Source organism: Melampsora larici-populina (genome assembly GCF_000204055.1).
Source record: "Melampsora larici-populina 98AG31 unplaced genomic scaffold MELLAscaffold_107, whole genome shotgun sequence".
Taxonomy (NCBI): Eukaryota; Fungi; Basidiomycota; class Pucciniomycetes; order Pucciniales; family Melampsoraceae; genus Melampsora; species Melampsora laricis-populina.
This window is the reverse complement of record NW_006768871.1, coordinates 63,474-86,477: the sequence shown is the minus strand read 5'-3', so window position 1 is coordinate 86,477 and position 23,004 is coordinate 63,474. Positions and strand designations below refer to the sequence as shown.

Here is a 23,004-nt window from a genome sequence, read left to right as displayed (position 1 = left end):
CTCCAACATCTAATGATGTAGTACAAGAAATTCAAAAGTCAGAAAACCACTACAAACACTAGAGTGTAAGAAAAAAATCTACAAACCCCAATTTGTTCAGCGCAGATATGAACCCAACCCGACTGCACCACACTACATTCCCAAAATACCAATGGCATCACCTCTAACGGTGCCAAGAAATCGATGTCTACTTTACATGCCAATGTAAGACAAGCCACACCGATTCGATGTGCTCGGAGTTTGATTCGATCCGCATCGACGTTTGATTCGATCGGCATCGATGTTTGACATGGTGTCCGAAGCACAAAACTGATGAAACAGTATGATAGCCCGATGTCTCGTGGGAAGGGAGATATTTGGATAATCGCTGATCCGATGTTCAAACTATTCGTATCAAAAAATATCAGCAATATGTTAAGTAACCAATTGTAAAGAAAGATCAACATACGGCAATTAACCAAGTAATGATGTCTTGCTTTACAGCAAGAGGTATAGCATCGCACCCGGTATCAACCACTTGTGATGCTACAACCGGCTCTTTTTCCACCATCCTTGCAATCCTTCTTTTAGCGCAATCTTCCCATCTGACTTGCTCAACTAAAGAAAAATCTAAAGGACCTTCAATGACAGATGGAACCGGAGGAAATCTGACATCTTCATCAAAGAATTGACCAGCCTTTGATGAGATGACATCATCATCACCCTCGGTGGTTGAAGGCTCAGAGACCTGAGTGTCTTCCGAGTCGCTCGTGGTTATGGAATCATCTGTAGAGAGTGATCTCAACGTTTCACAAACTGAAATCTCAGTCTCTGATTCTTCTCCATAGCTATTCCGAAAAGCCAATCAATAAATTAACAAATAAAACAAAATCAGTATAGGTCGAGATGAAAGCACATGTTTTGGAAAGACTTACGAGCAGTGTCCAGATGGGGAGGTCAATGAAGGACTGGCATATACCTCAGAGGTACTTGCAGGAGAACAAGACCTAGTTGAAAGAAGTGTTGACCTTGGTGGAAAGTTGCAAGGTGCGGATCGAGACCGTGATCTGTTCTTCCCAACACGACCATGAGATGATGGACTGTGTCGAAGTTCGAGTAAAGAAGGACCGGCAATGACTTTGGTCCGGGTGGTGTTGTTGACATCCACCGATCGTCGAGTTGATTGTCCATCTCTCGGAGTCGGGGCTTGTTGAACTGTTGGATGACGTCACAAAAAAGATACATTAGCTTCTATAAAACTGGGTTGAGAAGCCATTGATGTAATGGACAAGCATCGACATAGATCCCCACAAAAGTATTTCTTAAAGAGCTGAGTGAAAAAATCTTGGTGGTGATACAATTCCACCTCCCTCTTCGATGGAAACCGCAAAACGGAAATTGACAAGACAGGAGAGAAATGAGGAGTGACGAGATGTACCAACCGCAAGCCAAAGAACAAATGCGAGAATATTTGGGATTAAGAGATGTGTTGTTGTATATGAGGAGATGATGAAAAGTTTCAAGAGTCATGGACATTCAAAGTGGTCCTGTTGCGCCCAAGCAAGAAGGTACTTTTTAAGTCGATTTGTAGAAAGGTGAGAAGATGGATTCTGAAGCTGTTGATGATTCATAAAGGAGTTTAAGAAACAAAATAGGAGATGAAGCTGAATTTATAGTCATCCATTGGGTGCCTGTACTGACTTTCCTAAAAAACAGTTGATCGAATTTGTCAACGCTTCGACGAATCATATTTGTAGACCAGCTGGCAAGAGCTGGCAAGTTGTTTGATTGATCATGTCCATTTTCAAAATGTGTTTACAGAGTCCTGATGTAATTGAAAAAGAAGAACTGCTGAGCCTGCCATGATCAATCAAATTGTGTTGGACGATGCCATGAAGAATGGGTGAGTTCATGTTTTGGTTTCGAAAGTCTCATTTGCACTTCAGTGACTTGATCTCTAGAGTCAACCGATATGAACTTCCCAAAAGTTGCTTGATGGTGAAACGCAGTTGCTCTCTTATCTATTTGTTGGTGAGGATCATAGGATACCTCTCCAAAGAACATCAGACAATCGTATATGTCGAGCACTTAAATTGAAAAAAACCCTCGTCTATTGGCCACATTGCAGCAATTGCGAGCTCAGAAAGAAAAACAAAGGAAAAGTGACTCAGACTACACCGCTAAACCACCAATACAAACTGTCTCCCAAAATCAACCCTTGAATCATAAGATCCTATCAAGATACAATCGGATATAATTGCAGAAGTGAGACACGTGAAAATAATTTGTTATGATCACACTTTAAGAATGAATCATCGAATTAAGTGATGAAATTATACAATTCGCTCGAACACCTGTTAATAAACAAGTTGCTCAGGATTGAGGCAATTTGTTTGTTCCGACTGTTGCCATTGGCGCCAAAACATGGTTATCACTTACGATCGGCTGTAAAACAGCGAGTATCAATGACAAGTGTTTACAATCCAAGGCTACTCCAAAACTCTGACGCAGATGTATCGATTTTTATACGGCAAAATGGCAACAAAACAAGGATAATTTTGATTGACGACTCTCAAACCTGAAGCTTCCGCACCATCATCATCTTTTGTTGTACACAAGCAATCCAAAAAAAACTATCAGAGGAGATATTAAGATACACATTTCACAAATCAAATCAAAGAAAACCATGATCCAAGATAATAAAGTAAAGAAAAATATCGAAGAGGCACTTTTGATCAAAGAGCCGCACACCACTTTTTACACCGATCAACCTCACACTTTTAAAGCAAAACCAAAGAAAAGAAACACATGTCAGTGATTCCTCGTAATCATACACTTGGAACAAGCTGCTAAGGATAAATCTGGAAGAAATAAAAGACAAACCTGCTCCAAACCCATGAGCTCACAGATAGAAGTCTTAATACCTGCTTCACTGAGGTTCACCCAATGTCCCCGGACCTCATCACTCGCAAGGTTACAAGATACCTCTTCTAATGAATCTTGTCCCCTTGTCTCTGCCCAAACTCCATTGACATTCCTCCACCAAACTTGACCAAGTGTTCTGGTTTGAGAACGCGGATGATCAAAGATACATTGATCCAAACAGAATAATAGAACAGCCACCGTTAGAACAGATGACCGATAATGACCATATTCTGGATCTATTAACCAATTGCAAAATTATCAGTAACACATCATGATCAACTGAGCAAACAAAGAAGAACGTACGTCGATATGCATGCCCGTACATCCACTCAAACCCTTCCTCCACAAGCTGCCAATCCTGTACACAATGCGATGCAAGGTTTTCCAACATTGGTATAGCAAATACCAGTTCAGTGAGGAAGTCGCACGGAGTAGGAAATGTCACTTGGTAAGACAAGGTCTCCAAGACAAGCTGCTCCAACATCTAATGAAATAGTACACGAAATACAAAATTCAGAAAACCACTTCAAACACTAGAGTGTAAGAAAAAAAACTACGAACCCCAATTTGTTCAGCGCAGATGTGAACCCAACCCGACTGCACCACACTCCATTCCCAAAAACACCAATGGGATCACCTCTAACGGTGCCAGGAAATCGACATCAACTTTACAGGCCAACATAAGGCATGCCACACCGATTTGATGTGCTCGGAGCTTGATTTGCTCGGCGTCGATGTTTTCCATGGTATCCAAAGCACAAAACTGATGAAACAGTATGATCGCTCGATGCCTCATGGGAAGGGAGATATTTGGATAATCGCTGATCCGATGTTCAAACTATTCATCAAAAATATCAGTAATATGTAAATCAACCAATGGTAAAGAAAGATTAACGTACCGCAATTAACCAAGTGATAATATCTTGCTTTACAGCAAGAGGTATAGCATCGTACCCAGTATCAACCACTTGAAGTTGTGATGCTACAACCGGCTCTTTTTCCACCATCCTTGCAATCCTTCTTTTAGCGCAATCTTCCCATCTGACTTGCTCAACTAAAGAAAAATCTAAAGGACCTTCAATGACAGATGGAACCGGAGGAAATCTGACATCTTCATCAAAGAATTGACCAGCCTTTGATGAGATGACATCATCATCACCCTCGGTGGTTGAAGGCTCAGAGACCTGAGTGTCTTCCGAGTCGCTCGTGGTTATGGAATCATCTGTAGAGAGTGATCTCAACGTTTCACAAACTGAAATCTCAGTCTCTGATTCTTCTCCATAGCTATTCCGAAAAGCCAATCAATAAATTAACAAATAAAACAAAATCAGTATAGGTCGAGATGAAAGCACATGTTTTGGAAAGACTTACGAGCAGTGTCCAGATGGGGAGGTCAATGAAGGACTGGCATATACCTCAGAGGTACTTGCAGGAGAACAAGACCTAGTTGAAAGAAGTGTTGACCTTGGTGGAAAGTTGCAAGGTGCGGATCGAGACCGTGATCTGTTCTTCCCAACACGACCATGAGATGATGGACCGTGTCGAAGTTCGAGTAAAGAAGGACCGGCGATCACTTCGGTCCGGGTGGGGTTGTTGACATCCACCGATCGTCGCGTTGATTGCCCATCGCTCGGATTCGGGGCTTGTTGAGCTGTTGGATGATGTCACAAAAAAATGATGCATTATTAGTATTGTTAAGTCTGGAATGAGAAGCCATTGATATGCAGAAGAAAGAAAGACATAGATCCACACGAAACAGTCTATACTGCTTGGAGAGCTCAAAGGAAGGACTGTGGAATTGATACAATTCCGCCCTACAGTCTGATAGAAGCTGAATAGGAAAAATTAGAGAAAGAAAATCAAGAAAAAAGTGCTCACCATAACCCAAAGAACAGTCACAAGAAGATTTGCGAGCAAGAGACATATTTGATGGATTGAGAAAGGTTTAAGAGTGTTAGATATTCAAAGTGATTCTGTTGCACCCAAAACAAAAGGAAATAATGATGATTTTTGGTAGCGAGTTATAGATATCTTTGATGATTGATTTTATAAAAGATTTAGATCGATAAAAGAATTGAAGGAACAAAATCTCTAACATCAAATGAGTTTTACAGTCATCCATTTCTTGGGTTAGGTGCCTGAACCGGGTTTCCTACACAAAACATTCCGATCAAATTTCGTCAATGCTTTAATGTATGATCTTTTTATTAGACCAACTAGTAAGGTAGAAAGATGGGTGAGCAGGGATGACCTGAGCAAGAGATGGCGAGCTTATGATTGATTATGTCCATTTTCAAAAAAAAGATAATTCACTTCATGGAAGCCTGACGGAATTGAAAAAGAATTGAAGTACGGTTAAGTGAACTGCTGAGATGAGCTACTGCATTGTGATGGATAGTGCCAGTGATATGAAGAATGTGATGAGTTCATGTGGTGGTGTCGAAAGTGTCATTCACAAGCGAACTTGACAAGGCTCCGGGTTTTACCGCATGCGAGGGACTTTGTTAAGTTCGATTCACAAGACTCGAGTGAACTTGGTCTCTAGAATCAACTGATATGTGGTTTGGTGATTCATGATGAGGTGATCAGGAAAACATAATCATCTGATGTCCTGTTCTATTAGGGTACACCACCAGGTCACTATTCCGGTTCTTGAACCGGATTTTACCCCGGTTGATTACACCACCAGGTCACTTTTAGTTGACCAACCGGGTTCCAGAGGTGAAAAAATAAACCGAGTACAATCCGGTGAATACTCCATTCTGCAACCGTCCAAAACCAGTTTTGCAATGGTTTGATCAGGAACGGTTGATCAACCATTGGATCAACCGTTCATCAACCACATTTGGTGCAGCGTTTTCAAAACCGTGATGGATACCAACGGTTCCGCAATGGGTCAAGCTTCAACGGATTCAAAACGGGGTTTCAACCATTTTTGTCGCTGAGCACGCAAGCCACGGGGCTTACCCCGATTCAATGAAAGGTCTTTGACTTTCTCACCTTGAGAAAAAAGCTAAAAACCAAATCAAGACATCTGTTACTAATTACCATCATCATCAAAAACGAATCAAGTGAAGAAAATTACACAACCAACTTGGCTTTCTCAACCTTTTCAATTCTCAAAAAGCAGTTTCAATCAGTCAACTCATAAACAACTTGAAGTTCACCAATTTCTCAGTACCATTCATCATCATCATCACCATGTCTAATTCCACTAACCCTTTTCAACTTCATATCTCACTAATCTCATCATTTTGATTCTCACTTCTGCATAACAGATTATCGATCCACTCGGTCAAACTTATCCATCTCCTTATAATCATTTTGCTAATGCTTTGATTTCTTCATCATTTGATCCTTCACTTCAATCTAATCGACCACCTTCAAGTTATCATTCAACAAATCCTTTGCCTACTCCTTCTCAATGCAACTCTCATCAACACTTACCTTTTGATTCAGATCAGCTGAATTATGTAATGACCACATACTAGTCAAAGTAAACGTAGCCCTGGTCATCTTCAGTTCGCTTTCTTATCAGACCGATCACGCGACTGGTGTATCAGATTCAACTTGTGCTATGTATATACATCTCTATTCATCCTATATCTAAATCTTATCAAGACTCCAAACGGGACTTTATCACATATAGACATATAGCTTGCATTAGCAACCAATCAAATTGTCTACATAGCTTCTCAATTGACCATCCAATTTGAAACCACCTGCTTCTTCTCTTCACTGATTTACTTAAACAATTATCCAGTTCTGTATTGTCTATCCATGTATCTTCAACTAAGTTTACTAATTGCAATTTAACCAATATATGTGCTCTAGTCTAAACCTTTGCTCCTCGCAGGATCCATACAATAAAAAACTGAGCCACCTGACCGCACAGAATCAACCTAACTCAAGGACTGGGTATTTTCCGCTCAACATCGGGTTTTTCTCTGAGTGAACCCGGCTGAAAAACCGGGGAAAAACCCCCGTTGCAGCACGGTTGGGAGGGACTCGTTCCAAACAGGTTCTTCACCAGTCAAGGGAAAACCGTTAATCAACCGGGGTAAAATCCGGTTCAAGGAGAAGGGTTCTGGCGTTCTGGAAAAAACCTTCTGGAAATTCCCAGAACATATTTGTATACCCTATATGTTTGACATTTGATTGCTTTGATTAGGTTATTTGGTTGTTTTGGTTGTGAATGCGGTTGTCTCAGTCAAAGTTCTCTGATTGATGATTGGTTTGATCGATAAGAATGAATTGCCATGAACTGTGAAGGTTGGCAGCAGGCTTGATGTCATATCAACAGCTCAACTTGAGTTCTCTCTCATCTTAAAAAACCTTTCAAGTTCTGTTCAGTTTTTTTCATTCTTCATTCAAGTCCGAGGTTTCTTTCGAGAAGAAGTGAATGATGTTAAGATCGATGAAAAGGCTTCAAGGTAGTCCATGAAAGTTTTCAAATTTTTATAAATCACATTTCCATCATTTGAACATTTCCCACTTCAGATTAGGATCATCAGAATGACTTCGAAAAAAGATCGATTTGCAAGTTATAGTTTACAAACTGTATTGAAGTGAAATACATTGTTGGCAACAATGTTTTTGAAACTGTTGGTTGCTAAGTTACAAGTCAAAGTCGATCGTCAACGCTGACTTGATCGATCAAATAAATACCAACCTTCCGTTGTCCAACTCATTCACTTCAAACAAAATCAAACCCATTCAAAACCAACATCAAAATCATGAATTTATCCATCATCCTTTCTTGCATCCTGGGTTCTTTACTCTGTTTCTCCAACAAGTAAGTCATCCCATCCCATCAAACCGATCCATTAAAACTTCTTGAAACACTCACAAATCTCACATTAATGGTTTTGTCTTTGAATCTTTAAATTAGTGTATATGGATGGGATACAGATGATCAGTAAGTAAAAGTTCACCGCACCCTTTTCTCCAACCCAACGAAACCCAAATAATCTTGACACTTGAAACTCTCGAATGAACTTTTTTCTACCAAAAGTGAGATCTTTGATTTAGTTAGCGCACTTGAAGCTTCAGAAGGAAAAGGCACTACGTTTTGTAAGCCAAAATTCCATCATTTTCCATTTCTCACTATTTAAATTGATCCTTAACTTTTTCTCATCATTTTGATTGTTATTATCGTTATGATGATGATGATAGATACGTTCTTAAACATCACTAAATCGGCCAGTTTACCCGAAATTAATAAAGCTGCACGTAGAAGATCACTTGAACTACAGTAAGTTTCCTCAAACCCGCCAATCCATCAATCAAAACTTTTTGATCTGTTCACTAAACGTTTTTTGGGGGGTTTGAATGGATTTGAAAATCGAATAAAACGACTTTAGTCCAGATAAGAATCCGAATGTGAAAGATATCGAAGCTAGATTTGCTAGATTAGGTGTTATTACTGCGATCTTGAGGGATGAAGAGAAACGTGAACGGTATAATTTCTTTCATGATAATGGTGTACCTAAATGGAAAGGAACTGGATGTAAGTCTTGAACTTGATCATCCATTCATTTTTGATCAAATCTCGATGATATAATGCGATCACCTCACCTTTCTTTTGTGCTGATGAGTTTGATTTTTTTTTCGTTTCTTTAGATATGTATTCTCGTTGGCAACCTGGTCTTGGGTTTGCTATTATGTTTGTGTTGAGTGTAGCTACTTTAATGCATTATGGAATTCAACATGTTCATTACAGATCAGAATTAATCAGAATCCGAAAGTAAGCTTTCAAGAATCTCTTAATCTTAAAAACAACAATAAACCTAACTTGGTTTTTGATTTTTCGCCATAGATTTCAAATCGCAGCCAAACAAGCAGCATATGGTCCCAAAGGATTACAAGCACCAGAAAAACCAAAACCATCATCAACAACACAAGTTTTAGAAAAAGAAGAAACCGAAAGCAAAGTGCCTAGAAAGAAAGTCAAGATCTCAATTGAAAAGAGTTTATCATTAGGAGAAGAGAATCTTAAAGCAGAAGAATCATCATCATCATCATCAGATGTACCGATGGTGATGAGTCGACAAGAAAGACGACGTCAATTACAAGCAGGTCAAAAGAATTCAAACCTTTCGAAACCTACTCAAGCTGGTTGGATTGATATGGTTGTTGAAGGTGATTTTGTTTGGATCGTTGCTGAGGATGGAACAGGTAAGTGAAGAATACATTTAGAATGAGAATTCCATAAAAGAAGTGTGTTTTAATGATGTTTTGGTTTTTTTTTGGTTGGGGGGATGATGGTAGAATTACCTTTAGATGAATCAGCAGCTACTAAACCTTCATTGAAGAATACGTTTATACCGGCAACGGCTTATAGATTTGTTTCGTCTTATTTACCTATGAGTCAAGTACCTGGAAGAACAGAAGAAGTAGTTGAATCGAATGAAAAATTAAATCAACAGGAAAATGAAGGTGAAGGTGAAGGTGATCGGAATTCGAATGGGATGGTTAGGAAACGAAAAACTGGGAAATCTAAAAAATAAAAGTAAATATTCGGGTTCATTTTGAGTAGATCGAAGAAAGAAAGAATTTTAAAAAAGTTGAAAAGATTGGGTGGTTTTGGTTTTGGTTTTTTTTTTTCAAAAATTGCATTTTCATTGAATTAAAAGTTTGATTTTTGTTTTACATGAATGGAATTTTGTTTGAATGTTCGGTTTTCGTTTCTTAAAAAAAATGTTTAAAAAGATGATGATCGGTGTTGAGATTTGTGTTTCTGATAAAGGATCTTAGGTATGGTTTTTAGAGAGTAGGTATATGGTAGATGTGCTGAGTTAGGTAAGGTGACTTGAAAATGCTTCATCAAAAATAGTAAACCAGATGAGTTTGCATAGTTGATTTGCCCGAAGAACTGAGGTACAGAATAGCTTAGAATAGACAAAAGGAATGATCGAAAGTCTGCTCGGTGATCGCAAAATGTATTCTGAGTGAATGATAAAGAGAAGCCAACTTATTTACTTTTCAAAGTGGTCTTTCATCAAATTAGGAATTACTAAACACAAAGTCTCATGAGAAGCACAAGATTGAAAATTCAAGTTGGTTAATTACCTTTACCTTTGACTAGACTGTATTCTAGTTTACCATCAATGGGATTCTTAAAGTAGTAAAGTAGATTTTGAGATGGAGCTTTGATACAAGAACTGCTGTATATGCATGGTGAATTGAATTTGGTTTTAATGAAAGAGAATTTGACGAAAATGGAAATCAAATCAATGACGTCATATATCAAATCGTAAAAGGCTTTATCAACCGATTCACTTTACCTATCAATCCACCATCAACTCATCCACCACCAATCCATCCATTGATCAAAATGAGGTAAACTCAATTCATTCTGATCACCATCGAAAACCATCACTAATTCATCTGTTTACCTTACCCCCCAAAAAAAAGTTACGCATCTATCACAGCACAACACACTTTACCTCCAGATCAACAACCTAAACCAGATCCAAGTTTATTAGAAGGTCCTACCAACGATTTAGCAAGTCAACATGCACATCAAACTTCACTTCCAGATGTGAATCATAAACTGAATGGTAATCCAACTTGAATCTACACTTTCTCTCATCTCTAAATCAGATCATCAATCTAAAGTTTCTTAATATGTATGTCTTTTTTTTGCGGTAGTTGTACCGAATGATTGGTCAGGAAAAACTCAATTTGAAGAAGATCTAAACCGATCAAGAGAAGAAAAAGACACCAATAATTCATCTGAATCATCATCCGATCTAGGCACCACACCTACCAAGAAATCCATCAATCATCAACAAAACAAATCCAAAAGACCAGCCGATCGACTTGATAAAGTAACTAAAAAAGCTCGTAGAGAAATCCATTCACCTCAAAACCAATTCGGCTTATTATCAGTTTTGAACGTAGGTGTTTTGGCAGGTGTGGGATGGATGGTGTTTATGAATTGGGATCGTAAGAGATGGGATAGAAGGATTGTGAGTGCTACGGTGATTGGATTAGGTGCTTTGTTTGGTAGTCAAGGGTAAGGTTTTAAATGAACTTATGGTTTTTCATGATTGAATGATTTGGTTAATGAGCTTCACGTGTTTTTTTTTTCGTTTAGATATTTGGGTGGATTGTTGTATAGTCAAAAGAAACGTGCTTCTTCTTGAACTTCGTTTTGATATTACTGAGGTGGAGAAGAGAAGATCAAGATGATTTTTGTGTCAAGAGAAAGATTTGGTTTCTGGCTTTGGTTTTGGATTACTACATGGTCTTTGAATCTTAGGTTATCGTTTCTTTTTGAATGTATTAGTTTAGAGTGAACCTTTTGATTGAAAAGTTGAAATCTGAGGAGTAGTTTCTTTTGAGCTAAGTAAACCTTTCCTTTTATAAAGGTGTCCCTTCTGAAAGAAAATGTGCGACATCCTACAAAATAATGATTCAAAGAATTTGCTCATTCTCGTAGAGTTTGACTAGTTGTTCTTCTATCACCTGCCCTGGACAGAGAGAATCATCTTGTGTCACTTTTACAAATGTTCAGGTCATGTTACAAGAGGGGGAAATTTCCAAAGTGTGTGATGGTGTTGAAGTCACAACATGTCACTCTCATCATACTTTTTAAAAAGAGATGGCTCTCGTGACAATTGTAGAGACGAACAGAGTTGAAACGCAAACTAGTGAAACTAGTGTTAGTGAAAGGTCTACCGAAACAAATAGAAATTGTGACAATAACATAAAGAGAAATAAAAGATCTACCTAGTGAAACTAGTGTTAGTGAAAGGTCTACCGAAACAAATAGAAATTGTGACAATAGAGAGAACACAAGTTTTAGGAAGAAACGTGAACTATATATGTGAAACATGTTTCAGCCAGGCATTACATCAATGACGCTAAGAGAGAAAAGAAACCAGCCCTGATCTAACATTCCTAGATCTTCCAACTGGGCTAAACCGAAAACGGGTGAGACTAGGATGATTGCCTAGTCACTTACGGTGCCTAGCCACCTCAGCCGTAACACCCCCCCCTCAACCTTTAGAGGTTTATACTAGTTAGGACATACAAATATTATGTTTATGTATTTGAAATATGATATTACCCAAAGATTTCGTAAGTATATCTGCCTTTTGATTGGGTCCATCAATCCAAACTATCTTGAGATTTCCATCGAATATTTGTTCGTTAACGTAATGAAATTCTCTTGCTACATGATGTGATCGTTTGGTCAGATGTAAGTCTTGCGCTACTTTGATGGCCGCTGTGTTATCACATTTTAAAGTTGTAATGAAAGTTGTCTTGAATATGTCTTCCAATAAATTTGAATCCAAATAGATTCCCGTGCTGATACACCTAATGCCATATATTCGGCATGACAAGTCGAAGTCGCAACACAACTTTGTCTTCTTGATGCCCATGAAATAATATTACCAAACAGAAAAACTGCAAAACCATGAGTCGAGCGTGAAAATTCACCTCCCCAATTTGCATCACAGTAAGTAATTAATCCACCATCTTCTTCTCTTTTTCTAAAATAAATCCCTTCATTCCTCGTACCACTAATATACCTAAGTAGATGCTTCAATGCTAACCAATGTTTATCCCCAGGTTTTGACGAGAAACGAGCCAAGTAATTCACCGAAAAGGAAATGTCGGGTCTGGTTCCAATTGCCAGATAAGATAGAGAGCCTAAAATCGACAGATAAGATGATGAATTGATACCCACAGACTCCTTGTCAGAAGTTTCAAGTTGAAGATTGGCCGTCATCGGAGTTGACGTTCGGGAAGAAGAGAAGCCAGTCGTTTCCAATAAACTTGAAGTAAGAACCGGTTGTGATAAGAAAATTCCATCTGGTCGATAATCTATCTTGATACCGACGATTTGTTCTAGGTTGTCGTTCCAAGTGATTTCAAAAGTCTTCAATAGTGATTCGTGGATAAAGTTGATAATGTTCATTGATGAACCGCAGATCACACCGTCGTCCACATGAATCCAAAGTAAGGCGATATCGTTCTTGTAATGCAGAACATACAGACTTTGGTCATTTATACAGTACTTGCAACCCATACCAGATAGGACTGATGAGAAGTGTTTCCACCAACAGCGGGCTGCTTGCTTGGTACCATACAAAGCCTTCCTGAGAAGCAGAACCAGATTGGGTGACGACGTAAGTACTCCTTCAGCTGGTTTGACGTAAATTGTTTCGTCGATGGGGCTGTGAGGGTATGCTGCTACAACGTCGAAACCGCGGATATGAAAACCTCGTTGAACAGTGATAGAGAAAATGATCATGAGTGAGGTAAACTTTGCTGTGGGTGCGAAGGTTTCTGAAAAATCCAAGCCTTCACGTTGAGTAAAACCTCTCACAACAAATCGGGATTTTCGTTTTGTGATGTTACCATGAGAATCGGTTTTTTCTGCAAATACCCACTTGCTAGACACTGTTTTCTGGCCGGGTGGTAAAACAACTTCTTCCCAAACTTTAAGTCGAATTAACATATCCAATTCTTTCCTACATGCAGCCTTCCATTCATGAGAATACTCACTGCTCATTGCTTCTTGATAACTACGTGGAAGATGTTGAGAGAAACCAGCAGCTTTGGCATGAAGGAGGTCGATGTTCAAGTCTTGTTCTCTTACTGTTTCCGTGAAAGTTGAATCATCTAGAGAATATGATATCGAGAGAGATTCAAAAAGAGTACGAAGATCTTCGTGGTTATCGATAGTATCGTTCGAAGTGAGAATGTGTTGAAGGGAAGTTTCATCAAGATGATGAGGTCGATCCTGTATAGGGGAAACTTTAGGAATGGTTTTTTCATCCAACCATCGTGCGTGAGCCGAATCAATGAACTCATTAGTTGAAGGGTTCCAAAACCGCCATCCCTTGCTGGCATCGAGATAACCAACAAAACGGCATTTGATAGCCCGGTCATCGAGTTTCTTGCGTTTTTCTACAGGAACATGAACAAAAGCCCAACTACCAAAAATTCGTAAATGATCAACTTGGGGAGAGAAACCAAACATCAATTCAGTAGGTGTTTTTGATCCGGTGTTTGAATTTGGTGTTTTATTGTGTAAGTCAGTTGCTGTGATAATAGCAAAACCCCAGAACTTCTTTGGAAGTCCTGAATCACGTAGAAGAACACGCATCCCAGCCTGAACAGTTCTGTTCGCACGTTCAATAGATCCGTTTTGTTCATGAAAATATGGCAACGAATTTTGAACCTTTATACCTTTCTCAGCAAAATAAGATTTCAAGGAATTGTTAACAAATTCCCCCCCACCGTCAGTACGCCAGTGTATCACCTTCTTCCCAGTGCGTCTTTCTGCTTCAGCAATAAAAATTTTGATTTGATTTGCTGCTTCATTCTTTGATTTTAATAGATAAGTCCGCATGAAAGTTGAAAAAACGTCGCGGATTTCTAAAGAATATTCAGAACCAGACACTGTTTTGACAGGAAAAGGCCCACACAGATCAGCTACGACAAGCTGAAGAGGTCCATCATATGAAATTAGAGAGGGACCAATTGTTGAAGTCTTCGTTGATTTAGCCACAGCACAATCTTCACAAGCCACAGTCTTGGTTAGTTTGTCAGGCAATCCTACACATGATTTTATCACGAACAAGCTTCAACAAAAGTTCGGTCATTCACATGACCCAGACGACGATGCCACAGCATAAAGTCGCCTAACACAGCCGCAGTCTCAACGATACTTGGAACAGCCTTAAGAATCCACTTCCTACCAGACTTCTGCGCTGTTAAAACTCTTGATTGATTTCTCCAGAGTTCAATACCAACTGATGAATTTCGAAAATATATACCATCTTCCTCCAACTGAATTCCAGAGAGAAGACTATGACGAAGGTTCTCACAAAAGTAAACATTATCCACATCCAAAAACTCGTCTGAGTTTGTTACATTGCAAATTCTAACGCGACCAACACCAGTGATAAAAGAAGAAGAAGAATCATTGGCCATTCTAACTGGTAATGGTTTGATGTTGCGAATAGATATGAAGAATGAGCGATTGTTGAATACATGGTGAGTAGCGCCAGTATCGAAAATAATGGTAGAGGGTGATATATCAGTATCGAGTTGTGAAACGATGATATGTTGGATATCCACACACCCTGAAAAGTCGATGTCGGCAAACTGAGGTTCCACAGTTCGCACATCGGAAGTAGAAGCCGTCGGAGCTTGACGCTTCTTGTCCTTAGCCTTGAGGATAGGACACTCCGGTTTAGTATGACCGGATTTCTTGCAGTAGTAACAACGTACGACTTTGACCTTAGGAGATTTAACAACAGCAGTACTGAGTCCATCCGCAACCGAAACAGTTCCACGACGATGAGCCACATCAGCAGCTCCAATGGCTCGGATCATGGCCGATGAGTTGACAATCGATCCAGAATTGTTGATAATCTGGGCTTCGAAAGTGTTGGATACGTTGGGAAAGTCGTGAGGAACGCTATTCATAAGAACTCCAGCAAAGATATCATCCGGAATGAACATGCCAGATCGTTCTAATTTACGTCGTAAGGTAGAAGCAGATTGAACATAAGAATCTAGGGTTGTCGAAGAAGGATCATATTTAATAGAAGTGAATTGATCCAATAAAGACATTCGCCCGGCAAAGGTTTGTCCTGAAAATTGACTTTTCAACCAGGCGTAACGGGCGGACGGCACAGGAGAATGTTCCTTTAGAAGCATACTGATGTGTTTGTCAACGGTCCAGTGAAAAAGTCCGTTGATGCCCCTAGCGATGTCTTCTCTCCAACCAGAGACCGATGGGATAGCAGCAGGGTGAAGGTAATCAATACATCCAGTCATCGTCTCAAGATATTCTTGAATATCGGCATCCCAAACGTCGAAATTTGAACCATCCGAAGCGAGCGAAGCAAGACTAGCCAATTTGACTTGACAATTCTTAGTCCTAACGATCCAGGAGTCCGTGTTCTCACTTCCAGTGATAGTAAAGACATTGGTGATCGTTTGATGGACGGTGTGCGGAGCATTCGTGATGGATTGCTGGTTCAAGATTTGCTGCAAATTCTGGGAATTGTTAACTCCAGAAGCAGTGGGAGGTTGTTGTCCAGCAACTTGAGTTTCCATTTCAGGGTCCATCGCTTCGGATTCGAGAGGTTCAATGGTAGTAGCGTAGGGATTTGCGATGATTTGTTGATTTGCAAGAAGATTTTGATTGTCGTGAACGGTAGGTTCGGATTGCGCAGATTCGAAAGAGATGTCTGAGTCGTCGGGTACTCTAAAGCTCATAACCTGTAGAGACGAACAGAGTTGAAACGCAAACTAGTGAAACTAGTGTTAGTGAAAGGTCTACCGAAACAAATAGAAATTGTGACAATAACATAAAGAGAAATAAAAGATCTACCTAGTGAAACTAGTGTTAGTGAAAGGTCTACCGAAACAAATAGAAATTGTGACAATAGAGAGAACACAAGTTTTAGGAAGAAACGTGAACTATATATGTGAAACATGTTTCAGCCAGGCATTACATCAATGACGCTAAGAGAGAAAAGAAACCAGCCCTGATCTAACATTCCTAGATCTTCCAACTGGGCTAAACCGAAAACGGGTGAGACTAGGATGATTGCCTAGTCACTTACGGTGCCTAGCCACCTCAGCCGTAACAACAATGACCTGACCTTTCCATAAGTAAGTAAACACAAGATAATTCCCTGTGAGAGGTCAGTCATTGTTAACTGCTACACTACATAACTTAACATAAGTCCCAAATTTTCATAGGTTTCTTTTAACCTTTTTGCAGAACTTGAGGGGAACAAGCTGGAACAAGTGTTTGGCTAAAAGGGATGTACCAAAATCAAGTCAATCAACTTTGAATTTCTTGAGACATTCTTCTGATCTTTGATAATTATGATCAATTGTTTATCAGGATTATGTACTTTGTAAAAATTGAGGGTCTTTATGCCATTATTTTTTTGAAAGAGTAAGTAGTACAGATCACATTTAAGACTATATATATTAAGGGGGCTCAAGTCAAAATATTTGCCGCCTTTTCTTAAAAAATCGGGGAAAGTTTTTTACGGTACCGTGCTGTAAAAACTTTTCCCAATTCATAAAAAAGGACCAAAAAAATTCTTTCGGATCTGCTTCTGAGCAGTAAATTTACGCAAATTTGCTGCTTAAAAAAATTTGGGATGTCGTATAACATTTCCCAATTTCATAAAATTTTGCGTAAATTTTATGAAATTGGGAAAAGTTTTTTACCATAAAAGTTGTAAAAATTTTTGACTTGAGCCCCCCTATTAATCATCCTTTTCTGAATTTGTGTATGTGTGACTCATTGAATTTGATGCAAGGCACACAAAAAAATGGGTTTTTTATAAAGCAGATCAAAGAACCTCAGAGTGAGTTAGAAAGAAAGTAAGATGATGTTTTTCAGATCTCATATGACTACTTTTTATATATTAGAATTTTCAACTGTAGATTTCTTACATAAGAACGGTCTATAGATTCTGAATAAGAATGATTCAAGGCATGTTGGCTCTTTAAGAGACTGGTCAAGAGAGTTCAAGTGAGGTTTTTCCCAAGCTTTTCACACTAGTGTTTTTCATTCTGAGCCTAAGCATACTGAGTACATACTTCATTTTTGTATTCATCTTTATATGATTAGACTAAAAAAAACTAGTATACCTTAGAATTGTGGCTGTCCAGTGAGAGTGTGGTATGGGGTGGTGATGACTGTTGGAATCGGATTGGTTCCTTCTTATGATGATTTTGGTCTTTATTATGATGATTGGATGTACCCTTCATGTTGGAAGCAGGTAAGTGTCAGACTCAGAGGTATGTTTTGAGGAAATAGACTTTATGACCCATTGTCTTGGAAATCTCTAAACCCTTGCAGCAACTCTGGCTCGCAGCGCTACGTAGCGCTGAAAACCGCCATTTAGACAGCGCAGCGGAAAAGAAAGCCGGCAAAGCTTGGCAGCTTTAGCGCAAGCGGGAAAAGCCCATTTCTGAAAAAAAGTAGCCAAAAGCGTACTTTTGTCCCGCAGCGCTTCGCTGCGTTAAAGGCAAAAAATTTCGCTGTGTTATAGGCAAAAAAAGCAAACATCGCATTTCAAAAGAAGAGTAAAAAATGTAAACTGACAAAAAAGGTCTTAATGAGTGTAAAGAAAATTTAAAAAACTCGTTGTAAACAAGTGTATAGCAGAGAAGATAAGAGAAATTGAAAAAAGAAGAAATGTAAACCAGTTACACCCAAAAAAAAGATAATAAAAAGAAGAAGAGTTAATACGATAATCAAAACTTGCTTTTTCTGGTTTTCTTTTGGATTGCCTTCTTGGCGTATTCAATTATCTTGCCAACCTCAGCAAAGTCCCCAGTTAAGGGGATGCCTTCTAGCATCCACAATTGACCGTTTACTAGCATTTCTATCATTCGGGTATTCAATGCACCTTGGTCATCTGCACAAACTCGCCCGGCCACTGAGAACGAACGTTCGGGAGCAGAAGAAGCCGCTGGTGTAGCAAGGTAGTTACGAGCCAAGGTGGATAAAACTGGGTATTTACCTTGGTTAGCCTGTAAATAAATGCACATTAGTTGAATTCATAAAAAAAACAATAACAAAGATAAAAAAAAAGTCACCTTCCACCAATCCAAGGCATACTGTGGATTGTTTACGTCGGGTGAAATCATCGGATCGATACCTTGGAGGTATCGGTCAAGTTCATTGAGGTTGCTTGAAGTAGTTACCTTGTTGTAAAAATTAAGGAAGTCGGCTCCAGATGAATTGACAGGGGATCCAGTAGGAGACGTTGTCACAGATGCTGGTTGAGTGAAAAGGTCCGCCGCATCTCGCTCAGCTTCGAAAACCGATTCCATAAGTGATTCAGCACGTCCATGACTACGAGAGGCCTCTCCAAAGGCATGCGAAAAAAATTTCAAACGAAGGCCAGGGTGGAAGGCTGCAGCGAGAATGAGTGTATCACACTCGAGAGCTTCGTCTAAATACATTCGAATCTTCCCAAGCATCACATCCACCATAGGTTGAAGTGGATCGTTCTCATGCATCTTGTTCCACCTATCCTCCATTGATGTCTTTGTTGCGATCAACTGGAGCGCACGAGAATGAAATGGAAAGGGTAGTTTCAATTTCATAAGTAACACACACAACATGAAGGAAAAAGAAAATACATACCTGGAGCGCACGAGAATGAAATGGAAAGGGTGAGGAAAAGAGACCCTTTCCTAGTGCAGCTCCAGGTTGTATATATACACAACACTACTACGTAATAAACATTTGTTAGTTATGTAAGAACTAGAGGATTCACATGATCCGTCATGAGAGATAAAAGAAAACAATAGACAAGAAGCAGTAGATGGAAAGCACACATGACAGATGACATAAGGAATACGAGAGGAGTTCATCATGAGACATCAAGTATTCCAACACCCCCCCTTGCGTCCAGCTAGCTTCATCAAACAAATATCATAAGATAGCATAAAGAAAGAGAAAGAGAATTTAAAGAAAAGAAAAAGGAAAAGGAAAAGGAAAGAGACAAAATTAGAGCAGACCAAACATGGCCCTGTGACGCTCGAGCAAGACACGTGGTAGAGGCTTGGTAAGCATGTCTGCCAACATGTCCTTAGAGGATACATGTAATATAGTCACATCCTCATTCTTTACACACTCTCGGACAAAGTGGAATCGAGCGTGAATATGTTTAGTCCTTGAGTGGTGCTGAGGATTTCTCGCAAGAGCCTCCGCGCCTTCGTTGTCAACATGAAGAGGTATTGCTGATGGGGTTCTTATGTTTAGTTCAAACAGAAGATGTTTAAACCACATAGCTTCCCTACACGAGTCAGACATTGCTTTGTACTTGGCTTCGGTGCTAGAGAGAGATACGGTGGTCGGTTTCCGTGATTTCCACGAGATTGGACCATGCCCAAAACGAAAGGTGTAGCCGGTAGTAGACCGACGATCGTGTCGATCCTCAGCCCAATCCGAATCCGAGTAGCCTGAGAAAGTAGCAGATCCACCCAGACAGAGTCGTAAATCGACCGTACACAAGAGGTATCAAAGAACACGCAGACCTGCGGCCCAATGAGAGGCTGATGGCAACGTCGGGCCGGTTACGATACATTCGGCTGTTATCGCACTGTACCGTTGTGGTGATCTATTTATGACATTAAGCAAAAAAATTAATCATCTTTACTTTACCAGTTTATTAGCAAACTTCAATATAGCAGAGAATTCGAAATTCAGGTTTTCAGATCAATTGAAGCTCTTAGAGGCTTATGTATACTTATTGGATCATTATTATGTCATCTTAGTTCAAAAATATTATTAAGATCAACATAGTTTACTTACAAAGTTATTACAAAAAGACAGAAAAAGAAAAGATAAGAAAAATTCGAAAATATAGGTGTAAAAGTTGGAAAATGGTTTTTAGCTTATTTATAATTAAGTTATGGGTTTTATAAGGTTAGAATATGAAAGAACAACAGTTTATTATACAGGAACAATTTTAATATTCAAGGTTGATAAGGGGAAACAGAAGTTATTAGCAGAAAGGTACTTTTTCGAAGTTGGTAAACAAGGGTTAGGCGTGTAGTTTACATATGTAATGGTGGTAGTAGTAGAAATTAAGGTTGCCAAGAGGATTTTCCGGGATTTTTAAGGTTATAGAAGATGATGTCATATTACATGAGCAAGGAAAAGAGAGTAGTAGCTGTGAAAAGTGAAGAAAACAGGTGAAAATCGGCGAAAATGGAGGTTTTCAGCTAATTACATATGTCAAATGACGTCAGAATAAGTTGGTAGATGGCTCATTCAACGCAGAAGAGTGGATTACATAATGTACAACCTTTAAATCATTAGTAACGGAGGTGTATGTAAAAAGTTATAAGGGAAATAAGAAATTGGCGTGAATCTCGAATTTACAGTCACAAGACACATGTAACACCAAAAACCTTAACTTCACAACTCAATATCTTACTCATCACTCATCAGAAATAGGTCTTATAGGTGTCAGAAATGATCAGTAACACGTGGGCTACAAGATCCACTTTAGTAATCAAAAATTGGAGCACATCTGAAAAAAATCGTAATCTCAAAAATTGGGTTTCAGCTAGTTTACAAGGAAAAAATCACCTGTATTCATCTTAAGAAGTGCTGTACATTACATCATTGCGTCATTGATCACTTTTGGCTGTGAAAATTACATCATACATTAGTAACAAGATCATTACATTGCGTCATTACATGGTTTTTAGGGTTATTTAGGCGGATTTGATTGGTTTTTGAGGCTGTTGACTGTTGTAAAGATTGTTACATTTGGATATAAGTACTCCTTGATGAATTTGGGATTGTAGCGCCCTTTTCTGCATCTTATACCTTTGTTGTAGTGTTATAAATCATCATTTATTTACTATATTTGTACTAAGATCACTTAAATCCGCCCCTTCAAAGCAAGGAGAAATTTATTTACGTGTGTTAAAGACTACAAGTCTAATTGGGAATAATACTTACAACAGTATTGCTAGTAATAAACATAGTGTCTTTATCTTTTTCTCTGTTATCACAAAGTGGTCAGCAAGTGCCCTTGTGCTGGTTTCTTTGAAGAAGGCAGTCTTTAGGCAACTTCTACTATATTACACGTAGTAGATTATCCCTTCTTAGGTGTTGTAAAGCTCTTGTTGAGCTTTAAATACTACAGCGGTCAAACCAAGTTTCGCCATCTATCCCAGGTCTTTGATAGAGCGGGAAAGTAGTCCCATCGACGAAGCCTACACAACCGGAAAAGCCTTCCAAGGCCATTACCTGAGAGATTTCCTTTCGCCGGTCACAATCAGGCCATTTGAGATAATCGGCAGCATACTCATTGATGGCCTGAATGCACCGGCGTGAGCAATTAACTACTGCTCCAGATGAGAGCTTATAAGTTCGGGCTAAACGGCCTAATGAAGCGCCATTTCCTGCACTGCCCAATCGCTCCAAGGTAAGAGCAAGCTGCTTGGCGACAGGCAGTTGTGGATTGTTAGATGTTGAGAAAAAGATCGGGTGACCAATGATGAGGTCAAGGATGGCATCATAGCCAGCTCTTGTGGTTCGCATAGCTTGTTTGAACTCAAATGGCCGATCACGTAGAACATCGTTGATGTTGAAGTCATCCTCGAAAGGCATCTTCCATCGAGGTTCGTGGTATCTCATCTCGGTGACCAGCTCCAAGAGGTCCTCAAGCTCATCTTCTGCATTGAAGATGAAGTCGAATATCAAAGCTGATGGTTCTTCATCTGGATAAATTAAACTGCCCATTGAAGGGGCCATTCTTTGCCCATAAGTCACCTCCTGCATTCTTAACTCATGAGCTTCATCGCAGGCGGATTGATACCATTGCTCTATGATGTTGATTGTTCTCTGACGTTCGGAGATTCGAACCATGATGATAGATCTGGAAGTTGCAGGAAGTTGTTGTTGACCAAAGAAGGTTTGAACCTTCTTTGGTCAAGCAGGTGCTTGGGTTGACCGACTGTAAAAAACCCGCAGAACTCTCATTTTACCGCTCGGGTAGCCTACAGCGGCAAGAAGTACATTAATTTTACTTCATTTTTACGACAGATTTTTACTACAGCGGAAATCTTTTTTTACAACAAGAACATAAAAAGATTTCCGCGTTAAAAAAAATCTGTCGTATTTATTTTGACTTGACACCCCTTAATGGCTTTTAGACGTCGCTCAAAGGCTGTAAATTATAACTCACGTTTTATGACTTGTGAGTAGCTTTAGAGCTACTTGCGAGGTCTAAAATTATACAACAATGCCTATAATTTTAAGCCAATCAGTTTGTTTTTCAGATCGAGAAAAAAATACTGTCTTTTTGTGTTTCAAGAAAAGGCGTACGAGTAGTTTTTTTCCTCCCTAACGGCTGTTTTTTCGTTCTTCTCTCTTGTTGAGTCCATAACAGCAGATAAAATGCACTTTTTTCCAGCACTTGTACCTTTGTCTCAAAGCTTTTCTTCTTCTCGTTATAAGACGTGGTGGCCTATCTTTAAACCATTCTTACGACGTCCCAGTCCGTTTTAGGTAAAGTTTGTCCTAAAAACTCTCTCGGATGCTGTGAAATTCCTACTTGGAATTTT

At 39.2% G+C, this 23,004-nt stretch overlaps 4 protein-coding genes across 4 annotated transcripts; 2 read left to right on the top strand and 2 right to left on the bottom strand.

Annotated features, from left to right (window-relative positions):
* Nucleotides 1-119: 119 nt before the first annotated feature.
* On the bottom strand, nt 120-1,610 carry MELLADRAFT_118642 (uncharacterized protein; the record flags this gene model as incomplete). The annotated part of the gene is made up of 4 exons (XM_007418813.1): nt 120-384; nt 449-827; nt 915-1,194; nt 1,514-1,610. The coding sequence occupies 4 exons, from the start codon at nt 1,608-1,610 to the stop codon at nt 193-195; spliced, it is 948 nt and encodes a 315-aa protein (XP_007418875.1).
* A 702-nt stretch (nt 1,611-2,312) lies between these two features.
* MELLADRAFT_69723 (uncharacterized protein) lies at nt 2,313-4,828 on the bottom strand (the record flags this gene model as incomplete). Its single annotated transcript, XM_007418812.1, has 8 exons — nt 2,313-2,333; nt 2,419-2,424; nt 2,863-3,140; nt 3,208-3,388; nt 3,542-3,667; nt 3,804-4,188; nt 4,276-4,555; nt 4,783-4,828. 8 exons carry the CDS (start codon nt 4,826-4,828, stop codon nt 2,313-2,315), a joined length of 1,323 nt encoding a protein of 440 aa, XP_007418874.1.
* Nucleotides 4,829-7,640: 2,812 nt separating this feature from the next.
* On the top strand, nt 7,641-9,413 carry MELLADRAFT_69722 (uncharacterized protein; the record flags this gene model as incomplete). Its single annotated transcript, XM_007418819.1, has 8 exons — nt 7,641-7,699; nt 7,796-7,822; nt 7,919-7,977; nt 8,080-8,158; nt 8,268-8,413; nt 8,527-8,650; nt 8,723-9,081; nt 9,187-9,413. 8 exons carry the CDS (start codon nt 7,641-7,643, stop codon nt 9,411-9,413), a joined length of 1,080 nt encoding a protein of 359 aa, XP_007418881.1.
* An 827-nt stretch (nt 9,414-10,240) lies between these two features.
* MELLADRAFT_114031 (uncharacterized protein) lies at nt 10,241-11,054 on the top strand (the record flags this gene model as incomplete). The annotated part of the gene is made up of 4 exons (XM_007418820.1): nt 10,241-10,245; nt 10,321-10,466; nt 10,558-10,924; nt 11,006-11,054. The coding sequence occupies 4 exons, from the start codon at nt 10,241-10,243 to the stop codon at nt 11,052-11,054; spliced, it is 567 nt and encodes a 188-aa protein (XP_007418882.1).
* Nucleotides 11,055-23,004: the final 11,950 nt, after the last annotated feature.